The sequence below is a fragment of the Pinus tabuliformis genome, chromosome 2_1, assembly GCF_031772625.1.
Source record: "Pinus tabuliformis cultivar Carrire ecotype Pingquan chromosome 2_1, CPIR1, whole genome shotgun sequence".
NCBI classification, from domain to species: Eukaryota; Viridiplantae; Streptophyta; class Pinopsida; order Pinales; family Pinaceae; genus Pinus; species Pinus tabuliformis.
The window spans coordinates 329,677,607-329,699,339 of NC_142299.1; the positions used below are offsets into that span (position 1 = coordinate 329,677,607).

General features: G+C 38.2%; 1 protein-coding gene and 1 long non-coding RNA gene across 2 annotated transcripts in view; both read right to left on the reverse strand.

The window, feature by feature from the left end:
• Positions 1-21,733, reverse strand: part of LOC149200174 (Beta-ketoacyl synthase) — a 242,952-nt gene that overhangs the window by 186,733 nt on the left and 34,486 nt on the right. Inside the window, exons 3-6 of the mRNA XM_089402627.1 lie at positions 1,875-1,982; positions 1,619-1,690; positions 1,064-1,150; positions 651-802 (exon numbers count right to left, since the gene is read on the reverse strand). Coding sequence (XP_089258753.1) covers positions 651-802; positions 1,064-1,150; positions 1,619-1,690; positions 1,875-1,982 — 419 coding nt within the window. The remainder of the gene's footprint in view (positions 1-650; positions 803-1,063; positions 1,151-1,618; positions 1,691-1,874; positions 1,983-21,733) is intronic.
• On the reverse strand, positions 2,856-3,204 carry LOC149200175 (uncharacterized). Its single transcript, XR_016253343.1, has 2 exons — positions 3,052-3,204; positions 2,856-2,894 (listed from the first exon to the last, which is right to left on the reverse strand). It is a non-coding gene; the product is annotated as an uncharacterized LOC149200175 (long non-coding RNA).

Here is a 21,733-nt window from a genome sequence, read left to right on the forward strand (position 1 = left end):
TCCATATGGGTGAAATTCCTAGCAACCTTGATGGCCCACAAAAGGAGTATATTTCAACAGACAAGGCCATGTGCAAGTCCTAGGAAAATTTGACAAATAGAAACCCCTTGGTCATGGCATCTAAGTTGAAGGTGGAGCCCACTTAGTTAACAAAGGGTTATTTACCAACCAAAAAAAGTAATCTCTGTTAGTTCCATTTTTTATTAAATAGTGCATGCCTTAAAAGAGAAGTATTTGAAGCATTTTTTAACATGAACTACATCACCTACGACTATATGAACTAAGACAAGATAATTTTTCTATGCTCTCTACCTACTACTGCTTAACATCAAACCACTGTTTATATATATATAGATATATATTTCTTGTATCCGAACAGGAAACAGAAAGTTGGCCAGTTTTGGCCATAAAGACTGCTTGTTGCACCACAGGTTCAATGATTCTATATGGTTGTAACTTATCCATGTGTTTCTTTGCTTATCCTTAAGGTTATTAGCTACATGGTGTGCTGCATTCTATGAATGCTTAAGACAACGTTGGGATGAATAATTAGAGACTTTTACAGAGTATATCAAAAGTTATAAATGTCAATGAATGACAAAAGTCAGTAAAGAAATATTAGACAACAGAGCTACTTGTCAATGATATACCTGCAAAACCCAGCTATTGACAGTGCATCAATACTTGACTCAGTTCCTCCAGCTACCATAACATCTGCATCTCCAAAACAAACCATTCGGAAAGCATCTCCTATAGAATGAGCACCAGTGGCACAGGCAGTAACCGCTGCATGGTTTGGACCCTGGAATACAACTCAAAGTAGAAAACAAATATGAGGCAATGTTCTGAAGATAGGGGCATCCTTTGAAATGGTTCCTCTGCCAAACCCATCTACTTGGTTAGTTATCAAAGCATAAGTTAAAGCCATTAACAAATATGCATAATTCTACAATCTACTTTTAAAATCAGATCAATTTCGCAGATCTATCATCCATTTGCCTAAACATAGAGGACACACTTAGGATGGTTCAGTTAAAAAATTGGAATCTGAAAACGAAATTACCTTGAAACCATATTTGATGCTCACATGACCTGCTGCCATGTTGATCAATATGCGTGGAATGAAGAATGGGCTTAAACGGCGCAACCGCTATGTTGTTAAAACCAAAACCCACAGAAAATCAGATAGATTGCCACAGTGGCCAAGAGCATATGAATTGTAAATAAGACATCAACTGCCAGCCTATTGGGGCAAGGTAAAACTTTTATTAGTATTGTTGCCTTTTTGAGAGAGAGAGAGAGAGAATATCATATAAATATTACCCATTAAGGACAAAAGTAGATTAACATCCATAAAAGATGAATGCAGTCTTGGGAATAATAATCACAAACATGTGAAATACAATCTAACAAGAAGAGTGCTCAGGACATCTCCCATCCTATTTAACATCAAATGTAGAACATAGACAATAGAATTACAAAACATATGAGTTGTTCTGTGACTAATATATCTTCCATCATATCTAATGTGAAATATAAACCATAACCAATAAGACAGATCATGTGATGCAGCTGAAGGAAGTGCACAATTATTGAAGTAAAAATGAAGAGCACATACCTGCTCCGAAATCAGATTCGCTGCTTCAAAAATGTCATTGATGCTCCCAATACCACTCCCGATTGAAACACCCTGGACTATTGAGAAAATTTGGCATTGTGACAATAAACTTTTTTACATCTCGACTTGCAAAATAAGACAGTTTATTAGAAGATAATGATAAGCACTCAAGAGCTTTCTTAAGCAGGGGATAAGAATGCTGTGAGATCAATTAATCAGGACAAGAAAATTTGTACTAGGAAATTTAAAATTTTACCGTCTTTTCCCTTTCTTCCAAATCTTCAGGGAACCAGTTTGCATCCTTTAGAGCTTCTTCAGATGCACACAATGCATAAGATATAAAACGTGCCAGATATTTCTTATCCTGCTCTGAGAAATAAGAGAGAAGTTTAATGTGCATCCAAATAAAATCAATCATCCTAACATCATTACTGCTGATACCACAAAACACCTTAAAAACTAGAACTCTTTCCATGTAGCTAGTGACTTCGTTTATATTAAGCATCAATAATATATGTGGTAGACCTGAATGGTCAAGAAAAATTGTTACTTTGCCATTAATTTTGGTGAATCACAAAATTTAGCGCAAATCTTGAAAATTCGGCCCTTTTAGAAGATATTTTCACAATTCTGATGGCAGACACCAGAGAAAATCAGGCCCAAAAACATTTAGTGGCTGGTACCTGGTTTTTCTCATAAAACGAAAAACAGTGCGTCAAAAGCAGTTTTTATCAAGTAATTAACAGAGGGTGCTTGCCAATAGGTGGTCAGCTTCAATACTCCTTTAGTCTCCACTTGCAGGTAAAGCCTACATATCATGCAGTCCAGCAGGTTGTGGTCAAATAGTTGAACGAAAGAACCTTCAGTGCCTGGAACTGGGTTCATAACCCCCAGAAAACATGTTGCAACTTGCCGCTTATGCTGTGTGAGTTTCAGAACAGGGGATGGTGAGTACAGTTTCAGGAACAGCTAGAAGTTGTCCCCAAATTTCTAGGGAACAAAAGAATTATTTTAAAAACATTGAAAATACTCAAAAAAAAAAATACACAAATATGCAATTTCCAAAAAGAAAAAAAAACTAACTAGGACATTTCAAAATTAAACGTGATTATTTCTTCCGCATGCAGATATACAGAACCTGTCAGGATCTGTATATACTCCTAAATCAGACAGGAAGCCTTCTAAAGAAGATGACAGATCAGCAGTTTCACAGAAAATGATGTCTTTAAGACAACTCTTTTCATTGTAGTTGTGCCCCTTTCTCAGTCGCAAAAACCTGTGGAGAAAATGCACAGATCTAAGATTATGAAGAAGAAACAGTGCACACCAATGCATCTCTCCAAAGATCTGCTCTGACATCAAATGCTGTCCATAATTGTGCCCCAAATGTGTCATTACCAACAGGGGCAGGCCCAGATCTGATGAAAAATTACCTTATGCCAACAGAAAACGCTAATCAAGATCAATTCTGTGCTGCTGCGAGCAGTGTTTCAACCCCTCACCGTAACAACACAGTACTCAGCAAAAATTCTCCGGCAAGATAAGGAACTACCGTAAATCCTGACAAAGATATTGGCCTGATGATGAACCACATGGACTCTGCAGAGGCAAATCAGCGAGAAGGTGAGGGATTTAACTTTGTATTTAAAGATAATGAGGTGTACTCTTCATAGGTGAAATTTGGAACAAAGAGGAGTTATTTTTTACTTCCTTTGCAAATGCCAAATGAAGAAGCCTTCAATCAATGTCGTATAATGAATCAGGAAGTCAGAGAGATCTCTTTTAATTCATATTGGAGTTTGGGCTCCCAGAATCTGTCTTCTTTTATATTTGGATGTCACTGCCAATTATGTTCTCTAGTTTCGAATTGGGTACATGAATACTTGCAAAGACTCTATGGCCTATGTTAAATCATGGAGACATAACTAGGAACTTCAACCTCAGGACGTCAATCATGTTGGGCAGGTGCTTCTGCACAGGCCTTGTGTCTATGCATGCGGAAGTCACCCACATTCTCCTCAGAACACTTGCTCTAGGTTGAGCAAGTTGCTAATGTAACTTAGCCTAACTTAGGAAAAAGCACATATTAATATGTTGGCTTATTGAGCTAACAAAAACTTAGGAAAAGTAAAGTAATTTACTTTAGTGATTTTGTTTTGATCTTAGTCGTTGATCTCAAGTGAGGTGAGATTTAATCTCGGCCATCAATTACTTTGGTATTAGGGCTAGGATTAGGGTTTTAGATCTATGTGAAGTTATAAAAGCAAAGCCAAGGAGAGTAGAAAAACACAATACAGTAGTACAAGATTGAGAGCGGCATCTCAATTAGTTGTGTGCTAGGTCCAAGGGAGTGCAAAGATGCTGAAGATATATATTTGCAAGAGAGATCAAGCACCGATCTAAGGCAGATCTGTTGGATCATATCCAAATTACTTTTTTGTATTTTCTCATGTGCGCCATTTTCCTAGGACGAGAGCCCACATAAGTTTGGATTCGTTCAAGACAAACTTGTTGGGCAGAAATCTGTGTGTATCACTGTGATTGAGATCGTTATTTGCTTCCACTGGTATTTTGTTAGGAACCTTATTGTGTGTTTATTCAATAACTTTTTGCTAGGAATTAAATATCGAGTGCTAGGTTCGCAGGTAATCTAACATGGTACCAAAGCCGAAACTATAAATCTATCTCAAAATAGCAAAAGGCAGGTTCATACAGGATCATTGGGAACAAGTATGGCCGCAATTGTACAAGGCACAAAAATTTTAGGGTCAAGACCGTAGGAAATACACCATATGGCGCGGTCAGCTAAGGAAGAAGAGACAAAAAAAATTTGGGCTGCCCATAATAAGAAGGATGTGAAAGCCAAGAGGATTATACTCTACAGAGTCAAGGATCACATTATTCCTCATCCAAGAAGAAAACTACCAGAGAAATGTGGGAGGAGTTGACCAAGTTATATCAAACAAACATCCAGAAACGAAAAATGGTGTTGTCCCTCAAATTTCTCAAGTGCGAGATGAGCTTTTTGCAGTGGGGGAGATAGTGTTAGACACAAAACTGGTAAGGACAACTCTGAATGAGTTCACAAAGAAATGGGGTACCTGCGTTAAAGGAGTCATGACATGGGAGAATCTCCCAACCTAGGATAGGTTGCGGGATGACTTCACCCAGGACCAATTAAAAGGTGAAAGAGGGATGAGGAGAACATTACTTTTTCACGTCATGTAAGAAAGGGCAAGGGGCTTGCCAAACTGAACAAAGGAGAGGGAGGATCCTCTCATGATGGTAAGAAGGAAATGAGCAAAGTCAATTGCTTTGAATGTCACAAGCCAAGACATTACACGAGCCCGTGTTCAAACAAAAAGAAAGACAAAGGAAAGCACAAGTTGCAGCGTCAGCAAAGACTGAAGATACTGGAGCGAAATTTGAGTTCTCATTAGTCGTTGCTTGTCTTTCTAGCACTAGTGTTAGAAGTGCCCGATTTGTGGATCCCAATGCATGGTTTGTGGATAGTGGAGCATCTTTCCATATGACTAGAATGAGGGAAGTGTTCCTTAGTGTTCTAGAGAAGGATTTCGACATGCATGTGAAAGTTGATATGAATACCATACATGTAGTGAAAGGGGTTGGAACAGTGTTATTCCAGCTAGAATCAGGAGGTGACAGAGGTGTCATATGTCTTAAAGCTGAAGACGAACTTGCTCTCAATCTCAGTTGTGGAGGACGAAGGGTATGACGTTGAGTTCCAAAAAGGACTATTAATTTTTCTTAGGGATATATTGTTCTTTGCTTTGATAATTGCATTTCTTCATTAACACATTACATTCACCCCATAACATCATAACATTATTCAGATTTACATCATTATTCAGCAGCATATGCAATTATATAGAAAGAACAATATCATCATCATCAATGCAGTGGAACATAAAGGAACAATAGAAGAAAAGCATTCACACATAGAGACACTAGGATTGGTCAAAGATCGGGGCAAAACCCATTATGGGTAAAATACTAAAACCCTTTCAAATTATTCTTCTTATTAGATTGTCATCAAATGATTTAGCAAAAGAGAGTACAATGATCCATATCTTCATTCATACAACTATTCATCAAAAGAAACTACAACATCCATGAAATGAACCCAACAATGCTTATACTCAAAATCTTGATTCTAAAGCCTGTAATGAACTGTCACTGTTTGCGGTCAACTGCCAAACACTGCCATCAGTGAACGAAATCTTCGGACAACTGAAATTCCATCATTTAGGTCTCGGTCACACGGAGGAGGAATCATGTGTGTGACTAGGAAGCTTTCAGTCACTCTTTGGAGCCTACAAGCGAGCGACTGCAATCTGCAACTGAGATTCTAAAACCCTAGATGTCGGTCGCACAGAGGACGAGTTGTGCGTGCGACTAGGATGCTTCAGTCGCACGGATGAACCTGGTAGCGAGTGACTGCAGTCGAGATCTCTCTATCATGTGCCTGTGACTAAGGCCCAAAACCTTAAAACAAAAATGTGAGCTTTGGACCCTGCAATTTTATCTTCGAGCGAACCTATTCCTCTGCGGACGAGCCTCAAACATATGTGAGCCAAAAACCAAGATAGAAGAGTGTCTCATGATAATGTCCAAATGAGGTAGAGGTCACTTGTATTTATAGCCTTCCAAGGGTGTCCACTTTGCTTTAGGGCCAACCTTATCAAATATGCACATGTGGGTTTTTCTTCATAAGTACACTTTCCCTTATCTGTTTTGAGTGATCTTTAGGTCAATTTTGGTCCTCTCGAAAAGAGGAATTCAATGCAATCATCATCTCCATCAAATGAGTTGTCCAAAGTGGAATTTTACTGCAGTTGCATATTTTAACACTCCCTCTCAACTAGGGAGAATTCCACTTGCATCATGTCATGAGTATCCTGTCAACAAATCATATCCAGTCTCAAGTATCTCATCATCACGTATCATCATTGATCATCTCAATTCATCTCTTGCTTATTCTTGCTTATCTCTTGATTGTTCCTGCTCATATGCTGAATATTCTCGAATCTAAAAGAAGAAGAATTTGTCATCGGAGGGGAGCCTAAGCTACCACCCTCTATTCATCGGGATACCACCCAGAATCTTTGCCAGTGGGCTACCACCCGAAAACATTAACGGGGAGTCAAATCTACGATCCACATCAACTTCAGAGAGCATATCATCAGGGAGCACATCTCAACCCGGAACCATATCGGGGAGCATATCTCAACCTGAACTCTCATGGGGGAGCTACTACTATGACCCCATATCAAGCAATAGGTGATATAGGGGAGCTACTACTCAACCCATCCTATTGCCTACTGATCTTCCCAGCAATGACCCTCAATAGTCATGTGGTAGAACACCTGCATCATAATCCGAGCTTGGGCGAGATACCCGACTTACTAAAGGTAAGGATCACACGCCCCCAAGCCTCCTCAACCTGTTGGCCAGACGGGGAGGGACAATCCCAACAAGCCCAACTTGTGGGTATGTCAACTAGGGTATACTCTGCAAAGACCAAGATAGGGCGAGCTATTACTCCAACCCTGTGGGTAACAAATAGGGGTGATACCCTATTGTCCAAAGTTCCCTCAACCCCAGAAGTCCTCTATCTCAATTCCACACCTTGTGAGCTCAAACAAGGGAGGAAGAGTTGGCTCAATGTCCTCGATCAGCAATGCTCTCTGTAGATCAACAACATATCATCGTGCTCATATCTGGTAATCATCATGTCTCAATAGCAGTTGTCTCCTGTTCATACAGGACATCAAATCAAATATCATATTAGAACAAATATATATATATCACAAAAAGGATACCATAGTCATCCTCCCTCTCAAGGAGGTGCCAACCACAAGCCTAATCTTGTCTTGTACATCAACACTGTCTCAATATATGAAGGTATTTCAGTCCTAGCTATATATGGGATTCTCTGCAAATCGGATCCCAATCTTTGTCATCGCAATGTATCCATGTCATATCCAGAACTTTTTCAAACATCTCTCCAAAAAGCTTCCTCATCATGCCTCATAGCTCAACCTCGGTCGTGCTTAAAGCTATGGACCTCTCATATCATGGCAAATCTCATACTAAGGCAGCGCCCAAATGCGCTCATCAATAATAATCCCAAACGTCATCAGTACATCCATGCAATCACATATCACAGGAAGAATATCTTATTCCAAAAATTGTTCATTCCATGCAAATATCTTGAAGGGTGCTCGGTGGCAACTCTATGTGTATGAAGCGACTCAATCATGAATCGACTGAGGTTCTATGTACAAGTACAACATATATGTATACGAACAAGTGTTCAATCAGAACATCAATGCTTCAATCAACTGTTGGTTGCCAAGTTGAGTTCACCAATATCTCTTCATAACTTCTTGAAATTCAATCACAGTGTCTAAGGATTTGCATTTCTACTTTCCAACACTTCTTCAATAGCTTCGCAATATAGATTTTCTTTTCCCAACTTCATAAATTGATTCATCATGCCATGATTCATTATTTCAAGCTTCAGAAGCCATCTCCCTCTTACTTAGATCATCAAAAGCTCATTACCTCTCAATAGTAGATTGTCAGCATATGAAGCCAAAATCAAAATCATACCTTGGAACACTTATGAAGTAGAGGTTTGGATCAACACATCATCCTGGCTTCACCAGATAACTGTCAATGCGAACACATCAAGATCGAGGAGCTTGCTTCATACAATGCTCTCTGCAAACATAACACTTTACCAAACCAATATGTCCAGTCTTACATAAATCAATATTGTACAATCAAATCAACTAAGTCAGCTTATCAAAGTTTAGATGTCAAATCAAAACTAATATCAAAATCATCAGTATCACAGTATCAAATTCTTTAGACCATGTGACAGATAGAGCTCTCATCAAGTCATGACTTCATCTATTATCATGCCAACAAGTTGTCATTTAATTATCAAACCAAGCTTCATCAAGTCATCCTCATGATCATAATATAAGTCACTAGATGCAAATGCATATACTAAAAATAGGTTCCATCCATTTATTTTGAAATTAGTTCACACTAAATCACAATTGTCAATACTTCAACCATTGTGCTAAGAACAAGGAGGCCAATACAAAACCATTATCGAATACCAATATTAGTCACTGAAAGTCACTATGCCCATATAGCATTGTTATCAAGGCAAATCATCAGTCGTCAAATCAAATCATTAGTCATTAGGTCAAATCCCAAATTTGCTATCATAGTGAGATCTATAGTCCAGAACATATCTCAAACATCAAGTCAAAGTTCTAAGTCATTATCATGTCAAAACTCCAGCCAAATTTAGTCAAACTCTTGCAGCACAAACTTCAATGGTTAAATCATAATGACATATCTATATGCATATCCCGGTCACCTGCAAACACAAGTTTAGTCTACATATTCATATTATAGTAAACATTCAAACTTCCCTACTCATAGAACAATTTTGTTGTCTGCTTCATGTCTATAGGACTGACATCCTTCAGGTGAACATCTGATTTCATGCACAAAACTTCATTTTTGTGTCCTACAAGCATAACTGCATCCATAGGCCTTCTTTTGTGTGGTTGGGAGATTGCAGTCACACCGTTGACCTTACTTTCATGCGGCAGAGAGGCTACAATCACACCTATAAGTTTGCTTTCATGCCACTGAGGCTTAGAGTAAGAGAAAACTCTCTCTTCTCATATCAGAACTTTGTTGCAGATCAACAATGTCAATTATTTGTCTACTCATATCCATATATCTTATTTCAACAGTATAGAATATACATATAATGCCAATGGTAATAGGAGTAAGGATCTTATGGAGAGATTCTCCCTTTGAATGGGAATCCACTTTAGTCATCTTTATGCAATTCATCAACCTGTTTATAATATTGTCATGCATCATCAGATCTGTTAGATCATAAAGTCAAACTATAACACATATTCATCATGGTTATATCATGGTATCATCAACTACTTCACCATGACATCAATCCGTCATCAAGGGTTAGTGTCAAATAGCTAATAAGAGTTGTTGAAGTCTGAAATTGTTCTCTTTTTATTACCTTTCTTTCCCTCTCCTTTACCTTTTTGTGACCATCTTGTTGCAGTTTCAGCCTAATCAAGGTCATCACAGACTTACTCAAGCATATAAAAGGTATTAATCATCCATGTTTTAGAATATATTGTTTCTTTGTGAAATATAATTAAAACATCTCTACAACTACAAAATCTTGCTCATTCCGCAGCTAATATCAAATTTTGCAGCCATCTCCATGGTTAGACAGGTTTCAATGCACCAATGAAGGAATGAAAGGTACCTGTAGATGACAATTGTTCTGCACATGGATGTCCACCTATTGTCATGATCTAGCAAGATACAGAAATCGAAAGATCTAAAAGTCAAATCAAAAGTCAAACTCTGGCTATGACGTTTCAGCAGCCAAGCAAAGTTTGGCAAGAGATCAAGCAAGCGTGGAGATGATATGCTCAATCAAGAAGACATGTTCGAGAAGAATCTCTCATAATTTGCTCTTCCAGTAGCAAATAATGAAGAGATAGACATTTAATGTTAGTTTACTTCTTATATCACAAAGTAGTTTAATTTCCTATCAACGTAAGATTCTTAGATCAGTTTGATAAAGAATTGTATAGAAGTCGTAAGGCAAGAGCAAAAACACAGTTAGTCGTTGTTTATTTCAGTGTTTGCAAGCTCTGTTTAAGAAACTTGTGCAGATTAATATAATACTTTGTTCCTCTTTTCCGATGCGTGGTTGAGCAATCATTTGATCAGTGACAAACTTACACTCACGAGAGGGCCCCTTGGAGAGTTGTAAGGATAGTTAGTTTCTATTTACATTGCAATTTCTCGTAGATAGTTTGCATCTAATTAGCAATTTCATATAGTTTTTTTTTCTCTCTGTCAATACGAATAGTTACATTTCAGTTATTTTCTAATCACCTGTTGTTTTATTTCCAGAGTGCTCATAAAAAGAAAATACAAAAAGATTTGTTTCAGAATGTATTTTATTCAAGCAATTTAGTTTTACGAGTCAGTTAAATTTTGCGGATGATGAGTAGATGATTTTTCAAAGCTATTAGCACACATTAGTAATCACTTGAAGCTACAATTCATTTGAATTACTTTCCTTCTGCAAGCAATTAGCATTAGTGTTTCATTTTGTAATTTAGAGTTAGAATTTCCTTTTCTGAGTTAAGTTTCCTTTTCTGCAAATAGTGTTAAGATTTCCTTTTGCGCAGTCACATTAAACTTTCAATTCTGCAAATTAGTATCAGGATCTCTTTTCTGCAATGAGCATTAATATTTCCTTTATGCAATTAAAAATAGACTTTCAATTCTGCAATTAGAATAAATTGAGATTTCAAGTTATAGATTAATTTTCAATACAGTTTGACATTTGGTTTTGATGTAGCTTTAATGGAAAGAACATGTGTGTGACAACTCTTTAATCTCATCTAATATTCATCACTACTTAGATCACTTTCATCCAAAGAATTCTTGACATATATGGTGCACATACACTTCATAAGTACACGAACCTTGGTTGACAATTAATGAAGTAATTTAAGGTCAATTAAATTACCCAACATTTTGGCATCGTTGCCGGGGAGGTGTATATAGGATTACATTCTTAATTTGCATACCATTTTAAGTGCCTTCAACTTTGATTTTGTAGATGCATAATTAAAACATGATAAAAATCATTTATGCATAGAGGGATTCTAGGGGTAGATTGTTGGTCAAGGTTGTCATTGATGTCAATATGGCAAATATTCTTGGAGATGGCAAATATTCGTGTGATACATGCCTTAAACCCTTTCATGATGTTTCCCTAACTACATGACAAAACCCTAAGTACATTTATGCCCTAGATTGGTGATGCATGATCTAAATGCCCATATTACTCTAGAAGATGCCTTAGCCCTAACACATTGATGCAAGTCCTAATACTTATGATGCCCTTAAGATACATGAATGGAAGCCTATGCGTATGGAACCCTAAGCCTATGAAGAAGACCTTCACATACATGAATGAAGCCCTAATCCTAATCAGCTTCATGGCCTAATTCTATAAAGGAGCCCTAAACATTGAATGCCTAAAATCCTAATCGCTGCCATAAATAAAATAATAACAATAGTCTCACAAAAATAATTTTATTGGTGGTAAAATGACCCTATTTAAGGATGGGATTGGCATAGGAGTGTAGAGGAATTTTCCCTCTTTCTAACGAGCTATTACACGCCCCCAAACTCCCTACCATTGAAGAGAAAATGAATTCCTAAGTTGAAAAATAATATTTTTTAATGCAAGCCGACATGAGCCAACTCATTCTAGTCGGCCTTACCTCCAAGAAACGTGTCTCCTCACCTTAATGCAAAACCAGTATAAATATAAGTGTATCTCCTCATGCTAGCCATCAGATTTCGGTGATCTTTTCTGAGATTGAGCACAGAATTAAAAGGAGGCCGAGGAGCACATTATGAAATATTGTTTGGGCATACTTTTGTGATTGGGTTGTCATTTAAGAAGCTGAAGAAATGCAGATCTTTGAACAGTGACACATTGGAGGCTCGAATTAGAAGAAAAGACCCATTACAAGGGATTGGACATATGAAAGAAGCCTCAAACTTGTGGCTACAAAGACTTATACCCTTGGACTATCCTACAGTACATCAGACCTATGTATATACTACATTCCTCAGACCAATTACAGTGCAGAACAGGTTACAGAGCTCAGGAACAGGGCTACAGAAGCTCGGATCTATGGTAAACTAACCCATAGACAGTTACAATGGAAGGTGAGGGCTTGGATATATGTTGTAGGGACTTGGTATCCTTGAAAAACAGTGTTTACTAAACCTCGGACCTGTAAGAAATAAGCCAAGACAGTCATCATTGCAGCATGGTTGAAAGGTCATATTTGTGGGGAAACTCATTTAAAAAGCTCAGACCAACAGTCACAGCATTGAAAGAAGACCTCACCTCATATTTGTCATCACCCCAGACTTGTAGAACGATATATTAACACAATCCTGTGAAGCTCAGAGCGTCACACTTGTGAACAAACCTTAGGCTCGGATTAAAGACTTGGAGGCTCAGACCTAAGTGCAGAATATCAGACCTTTACCAGTGGTGCTAGGACTATACATTGGTGGATATTGCGACATATGTTAAGTGAAGACCTCAGATAGCTCAGAGTTGTGGAAAGTTTCTAAAACCTCAGATCTTGAAGCACTATTTATTGAACCAGACATTGAAGACTTGTTAAAGCATCTTGTTGAAGGGAAATTGAACATCTTGGAGAATATCTTAGCACAGCTCAGTAAAGACATCTTGAAAAAGACACCATTGTCTTGAAGAACCCTTGAAATAGTTTATTGGAAACTCCCTTGAGCATACTTTGGAAAGATACAGTTTGGACCTGCTTGAAGAAAGTTGTTGGAGACATCTTGGAGCCGCCTCTTGAGTATTTCTGGAGCACGCTTGATCATCCTTGAAGCAGAATTCTGACTTTGAGAATTTGTGGAGATCCTTGGAGACCATGATGCATTGAAGCCATCATGAGGTGACTTTGGAGATCTTTGCTTGGGTAATGTGGAGAGCAGTGGTGACACTTTCTTAAAAGACAAGGTTGTCATTGATGAAGTGATTTGGAGGAGGCATTGCTAAAGATAGACAGGGCTTGTTGAAGAAGATATTGGGAGCCATGAAGAATCATCAAACTTATCTTGACAAATTGAAGTTGAGGGTTGGAGCCCTAGAGGTTGGAGCCTCATAGAGACAAGGTTGGTGCCTTGGAAGATAGGGTTGGAGCCCTAGAGGATAGGAGTCCTGAAGAAGACCAGCTTGGAGCCTGTACCAGAGATAGGATTGGAGCCCTAGAGGTTGGTGCCTCAAAATGACAAGGTTGAAGCCTTGGGAAGTCCAAGTCGGTGCTTGGCAAACTACACATTGGAGATTGGTGTCTTCATCTAGGGTTGGAGCCCTACACATTATTATATTGGATTTATTGTAAAGAAGAGATTAATAAAAGTATTTATTCTTATTGTTCATTTTGTGTTCTAATTATAAGTGATCTAACTGGTAAAAATAACAATTGAAAAGAAATATTGATTCACCCCCCCTCTCGGTACTTCCAACAATTGGTACCAGAGCCAGTATCTTCACTCAAAGCCTAACAACTTGAAGGTTGATCCTTAGAACACAAATAGAAAAGCCAAGGAAGAAAGCCTCCAATCCTTCTAAAGATGTCTCTTCCTCAGCCGTGAAAATTGAAGATAATCAAATTGGGAAAGCTCCATTGCTTAATGGAAATTTTGATGTATGGAAGGTAAGAATGAGAAATTTCTTAATGGCTTATGGTGTTGAAGTATGGGAATCAGTGATTATTGAAAGCATGGTGAAAGGAGAATCCAAGGAGTGTAATGCAAGAGCAATGAAGCAATCTTGAATGGGCTACCAGATCCTATAAAGGCCAAAGTAGAAAAATGTTCATCAGCAAAAGATATGTGGAACAAACTTCATGATCTTCACTCAAAAGAAGCATTGACCATGACTGTTAGTCAAGAAGATGATGGAAAGCAAGAAAGAAATCTAGAACCCATTGTGGAAGCTGAAAACAAGAGTGAAGACATCAAATTCAAAGAAGACCTAGAAGATGAAGAAAATAAAGAAGACTTCGAAGAAGATCTCATGGCAAAACTTATAATTGCTTTAGAAGAGATTAACAATTTGAAAAAGGAAAATGAGAAGCTCAAGAAGAAAGCACAAGATGGTGACCATGACCTTGACAAGACAAGGAAGTATGTTGATCTATTCAAGATTCAAGTACAAGAAAGAGATGAGGAGTTCACCAAGCTTAAGGAGGAATTTCAAAGCATCATGAAGAAGTCATATGCATGACAAATCAATTGGATACAGCAAAGAAAAAGGAATATCAATACACTTTGTCAAGCCACCTTGAACAAAGACACAAGAACTTGAACAAACTTGAAGGAGAAATTGGTTAATACAAGGAAGAAGACCAGGTTTGAGCCTGTACCAGAGATAGGATTGGAGCCCTAGAGGTTGGTGCCTCAAAGTGACAAGGTTGAAGCCTTGGGAAGTCCAAGTCGATGCTTGGCAAACTACACATTGGAAATTCGTGTCTTCATCTAGGGTTGGAGCCCTACACAGTATTGGATTTATTGTAAAGAAGAGATTAATAAAAGTATTTATTCTTATTGTTCATTTTGTGTTCTAATTATAAGTGATCTAATTGGTAAAAATAACAATTGAAAAGAAATATTGATTCACCCCCCCTCTCAGTATCTCCAACAATTGGTACTAGAGCCAGTATCTTCACTCAAAGCCTAACAACTTGAAGGTTGATCCTTAGAACACAGATGGAAAAGCCAAGGAAGAAAGCCTCCAATCCTTCTAAAGATGTCTCTTCCTCGGTCGTGAAAATTGAAGATAATCAAATTAGGAAAGCTCCATTGCTTAATGGAAATTTTGATGTATGGAAGGTAAGAATGAGAAATTTCTTAATGGCTTATGGTGTTGAAGTATGGGAATCAGTGATTATTGAAAGCATGATGGAAGGAGAATCCAAGGAGTGTAATGCAAGAGCGATGAAGGCAATCTTGAATGGGCTACCAGATCCTATAAAGGCCAAAGTAGAAAATTGTTCATCAGCAAAAGATATGTGGGACAAACTTCATGATCTTCACTCAAAAGAAGCATTGACCATGACTGCTAGTCAAGAAGATGATGGAAAGCAAGAAAAAAATCTAGAACCCATTATGGAAGCTGAAAACAAGAGTGAAGACATCAAATCCAAAGAAGACCTAGAAGATGAAGAAAATAAAGAAGACTTCGAAGAAGATCTCATGGCAAAACTTATAATTGCTTTAGAAGAGATTAACAATTTGAAAAAGCAAAATGAGAAGCTCAAGAAAAAAGCACAAGATGGTGACCATGACCTTGAAAAGACAAGGAAGTACGTTAATCTATTCAAGATTCAAGTACAAGAAAGAGATGAGGAGTTCACCAAGCTTAAGGAGGAATTTCAAAGCATCATGAAGAAGTCATATCCATGACAAATCAATTGGATAAAGCAAAGAAAAAGGAATACACTTTGTGAAGCCACCTTGAACAAAGACACAAGAACTTGAACAAACTTGAAGCAGAAATTGGTCAATACAAGGAAGAGGTCTCCTCCCTTAGATCTCAACTAGAAGAAGCAAAGAAACAAGCACAAGGAGCTGAGAAGGTGATGGAAGCTTTGGCACTCATAGAAGGACAAGTTGATGAAGAAAAAAAGGAAAGAAACACCATGACATGCCAACTAGAAGAAAAGGATGATGACATCACCAAATTAAGATCAGAAATTACCTCACTTAAGGCCCAATCATGTGAAGCAACCAAGATAAAGGAAGAAATGGAGATCAATTTATCAAAGAAGGATGAAGAATGCAAGAAAATGAAAGAAGAAATTGATATCCTTAAAAAGGAAGTTGATCATCTAAACAAGAGCCTAAAAAGCTCTCAAACCCTAGATGACATCCTAAGTCATCAAAGATATCCTCTTGATAAATCAGGTCTTGGCTATGTAGGTGAACCCTCCAACAAGAATGATGCAAACCCTAATGCTTCAAACAACAAGGATGTGAAGAAGCCTAGAAGAAATATTGATGCCCCCAGTTCCAGCAAAGGCAAGGAGAAGAGTCAAGATGACATTGGAAGAAACCCTACTCCAAGAAGATATGCAAATGATGTCAAGAATGCAAGAGGCAATAAATTTGATCAAAGAATCCCAAGGCAGAATGACTTTAGAAGTACATCAAGGCAATCTCCATCCTCCAGGTACCAAAGTATATTTTTTGGTTATTGTTATTCTTGTACAAACTTTGGGCACATGGCAAAGGATTGTAGGGCATACCACAAGGACAAATATAATGGTCCCCATCAGTCTCCTAGAAGCAACTTTGCAAGAAGAAGCCATGCTTCCTCATTCATGAACAAGATGGAGTGCTTCAAATGCCATAACATTGGACATATGGCTCGTGATTGTGACTTGACTTGGTTTCCTAACCAAGCTAAAAACATGACCACCAAGCAAGAAAAGAGAGTCACACAAGTTTGGAGAAGAAAGAAAATTGGATCAGAAAGCCTCTTGAACACTCAAGCCAACAACACATGTTGTTGATTTGATGAGTACATCTTTGGCAGATGTGATATTCCAAGATTTGATCATAAAATTCTGCCAAGAAGAAGACCATGCATACTGTTAGGGGGAGCTTGTGATTCTTGACTATTCTTGCAGAAGCTATCTGTGAAGAGCCCTACGAAATTGAAGAACATAATCCCTTACTCATCCAATGGACCAATGTTGATGATGTCTTCCACTTGATCACAAGGCAAGCAATCTTTCTTGAGCTAAAGGAGTTTGTGCAGGCAGGGGGATTTGGTTCATCACATGAAGAAATGCAAACACATCTATCATGGACCACATTGCCAGAAGGAAGAGCACCTTGACAGGGGGAGCAACATATCTATCATGGAGAATTCATTAATGAAGAAAATACGATGGGAGCAGCATATCAAGAAGCAGCATGATAGAGGGAGTACTTGGGCACCCCTTTTGCCACTAATGTCAAAGTGGGAGAGAATGTTGAAAGGGCAAAAATATTGCCATCAATGACAAAGGGGGAGACTGTTGATCAAGATTGTCATTGATGTCAATATGGCATTATTGGAGATGGAAAATATTCTTGTGATACATGCCTTAAACCCTTTCATGATGTTTCCCTAACTACATGACAAAACCCTAAGTACATTTATGCCCTAGATTGGTGATGCATGATCTAAATGCCCATAATACTCTAGAAGATGCCTTAGCCCTAACACATTGATGCAAGTCCTAATACTTATGATGCCCTTAAGAAACATGAATGGAAGCCTATGTGTATGGAACCTTAAGCCTATGAAGAAGATCTTCACATACATGAATGAAGCCCTAATCCTAATCAGCTTGATGGCCTAATTCTATAAAGAAGGAGCCCTAAACATTGAATGCCTAAAATCCTAATGGCTGCCATAAATAAAATAATAATGATAGTCTCACAAAAATAATTTTATTGGTGGTAAAATGACCCTATTTAAGGATGGGATTGGCATAGGAGTGTAGAGGATTTTTTCCGCTTTCTAACGAGTGCCCCCAAACTCCCTACCATTGAAGAGAAAATGAATTTCTAAGTTAAAAAATAATATTTTTTAATGCAAGCTGGCATGAGCCGACTCATGCAAGTCAGCCTTACCTCCAAGAAACGTGTCTCCTCACCTTAACACAAAACCAGTATAAATATAAGTCTCTCTCCTCATTCTAGCCATCAAATTCCGATGATCTTTTCTGAGATTGAGCAAAGAATTAAAAGGAGGCTGAGGAGCACATTATAAAACACTGTTTGGGCATACTTTTGTGATTGGGTTGTCATTTAAGAAGCTGAAGAAGTGCAGATCTTTGAACAGTGACACATTGGAGGCTCAGATTAGAAGAAAAAGACCCCTTACAAGAGATTGGACATATGAGAGAGGGCTCAAACTTGTGGCTACAAAGACTTATACCCCCAGACTATCCTACAATACCTTAGACCTATGTATATACTACATTCCTCAGACCAATTACAGTGCGGAACAGGTTACAGACCTCAGGAACAAGCCTACAAGAGCTCGGATCTATGGTAAACGAACCTATATACAGTTACAGTGGAAGGTGAGGGCCTGGATATATGTTGTAGGGACTCGGTATCCTTGAAGAACAGTCTTTACTAAACCTCGGACCTGTAAGAAATAAGCCAAGACAGTCATCATTGCAGCTCGGTTGAAAGGTCATATTTGTGGGGAAACTCATTTAAAAAGCTCAGACCAACAGCCACAACATTGAAAGAAGACCTCACCTCATATTTGTCATCACCCCAGACTTGTAGCACGATATATTAACATACTCCTATGAAGCTCGAACAGTCACACTCGTGAACAAACCTTAGGCTTGGATTAAAGACTTGGAGGCGCAGACCTAAGTGCAAAATATCAGACCTTTACCAGTGGTGTTGCGACTATACATTGGTAGATATTGAGACATATGTTCAGTGAAGACCTCAGATAGCTCAGAGTTGTGGAAAGTTTCTAAAACCTCAGATCTTGAAGCAGTATCTATTGAACCAGACACTGAAGACTTGTTGAAGCATCTTGTTGAAGGGAAATTGAACATCTTGGAGAATATCTTAGCACAGCTCAGTAAAGACATATTGAGAAAGACACCATTGTCTTGAAGAACCTTTGAAATAGTGTATTGGAAACTCCCTTGAGCATACTTTGGAAAGATACAGTTTGGACCTGCTTGAAGAAAGTTGTTGGAGACATCTTGGAGCCGCCTCTTGAGTATTTCTGGAGTACACTTGATCATCCTTGAAGCAGAATTCTGACTTTGAAGATTTGTGGAGATCCTTGGAGACCATGATGCGTTGAAGCCATCATGAGGTGACTTTGGAGATCTTTGCTTGGGTAATATGAAGAGCAGTGGTGACACCTTCTTAGAAGACAAGGTTGTCATTGATGAAGTGACTTGGAGGAGGCATTGCTAAAGATAGACAGGGCTCGTTGAAGAAGATATTGGGAGCCGTGCAGAATCATCAAACTTATCTTGAAGAATTGAAGTTGAGGGTTGGAGCCTCATAGAGACAAGGTTGGTGCCTTGGAAGATAGGGTTGGAGCCCTAGAGGATAGGAGTCCTCAAGAAGACCAGGTTGGAGCCTGTACTAGAGATAAGATTGAAGCCCTAGAGGTTGGTGCCTCAAAGTGACAAAGTTGGAGCCTTGGGAAGTCCAAGTCGGTGCTTGGAAAACTACAGGTTGGAGCCTGGGAGATTGAAGATTGGTGTCTTCATCTAGGGTTGGAGCCCTACACATTATTGTATTGAATTTATTGTAAAGAAGAGATTAATAAAAGTATTTATTCTTATTGTTCATTTTGTGTTCTAATTATAAGTGATCTAACTGGTAAAAATAACAATTGAAAAGAAATATTGATTCACCCCCCTCTCAGTATTTCCAACATAGATTTGTAAGTAGAGATAGAAGTTCAATTCCAACATCACCACTCACCCCTGCTAGACCTCATAGTGCTACACCATCCACTGACACTCACATCCCATCATTTGCAGGTAGACATAGACTCCCTAAGGTGCATAGGTCTGAAATCCAACCAAGAGATTCACCAACTTCTTCTATTGAAGCCGTAGTTGAAGAACCTACATCCCCAACAGAAGGAGTAATCTTTCTCTCTTCAACAGGAGAACAACTTTTAGGACAAGAATTAGAGGTTCCTAGCGAAGAAGAAGAGGAAACTTATTTTAATATACCATTAGTAGAGGAACCAGAAGAAGAGCTAGATAATCCTATTATAGAACCTTATATTAGCTCTAAGGAATCTACAATGGCAGGGGAAGGAGAAGGAGAAGTACATAATGTAAATGGTGAACTTAGGATTGGAGGTGGAAGAGACAGAGGAGGAAATAGAGGAGAAGGTGGAGGACGAGGTTGTAGAGGTGGTATAGGAGAATCAGATCCTTATGGATTTCCTATTTTTGATGAAGATACCACAGCCACAATGAAAAACATTTCACCCTTTATCCTCCCTAATTTCCATGGTTTAAAAAATGAGGATCCAGAAACATTTCTTTTTGAGTTTGAAGTTTTATGTAGATCTTATGACTACTTACTTGATCCTCGGAAATTATTTCCAACTGATTTTAAAGATGGAGCACTTAAATGGTTCATGGGACTAGGAACACATAATATTAGAAAATGGGAAGAAATGAAAAATGTTTTCTTAGAAAAATTTAAAGATTATTGCATGTCTCATAACCTTAAGGATGAAGTCTTTAAGATGATGCAAAAAGAAGATGAAAGCAATGAAGACCTAGTTGAAAGATTTGCCTATAATGTTAAAAGGGCTAGGATGCATGACTTAGATGATGAAACATTAAAAGCTCTTTTGTTGAAATCCATCAGAGATGAATGGATTGATCTTCTCAATTTAATGGGCAAAGGAGATGTTTCTCAACTTTCATTTGGTGAAATCTGTGATTTGTGTAAACATATTTCAAGGGGCAAGGCTAGAACTGGTAAAAATCCAAGAGACCCTGTTATGTCCAGAATTAGTAAATCTGCAACTGGAACAGTAAGTAGAGCTGAAATAGGCAATTTTCTTGATAATTTCAAAACAGATATCCTTGGGAGTCTTAGTGAGCAACTAGATACTCTTAAGATACAAAACAAGCAAAAAACTGAGAATGTTGCATTATCTATTTTCTATCCCAGATGTAGGAAAAAACATGCCTTGAGAGAATGTCCCCTTGATAGTATAGAAATTTGTGTCATATGTGCTGAAAATCATAATACAAAGGAATGCCCCTCAATACCTAGTCTTAAAGTTGTTTTTCAAGATGAGGCTAGAACAAGCCAAGATGAATCACTTTGTTTTATTGCTAAAAGGCCATGGAAAAATCAACAGTCAAATATGACTCAAGGTTTCAATACTCAATCATATGCACAACCATAGAATAATTGGTCTGCACCCATGCCTTGGCAACCTTGGCCCCCACAACCTCAAAAACCATCTTGGGTACAAGGTTGGCAAAATCCTTAAGGCAAAAATCTTTAATATCCCCAATATCCTCAATTCCAACAACCTTATTCTTCTTTTCTACCACAATATTATTCTACTCAACCAAACCAACCCCCTCAATTTCAAAACCCAAATCAACAACTTTGATTACCCCATGACCCCACAACCAACAATATGGAGCAAATTTGTGAGCTAGAACCTTCCTCCCTCTGAACTGCTAAAGTCTTTGGGTTTCTGACAAGGTTTTACATCTCTAAAGCAGAATTTAATGCTTGCTGACCTCTTTATCAGCGGACTGAAATTTGAGATCTGAGCCTCAACTTTGCTCTGATAACATGTAGAAACTAAATGCCCTGCACCCTTAACCCAATTTACAATTTTGTAAGTGT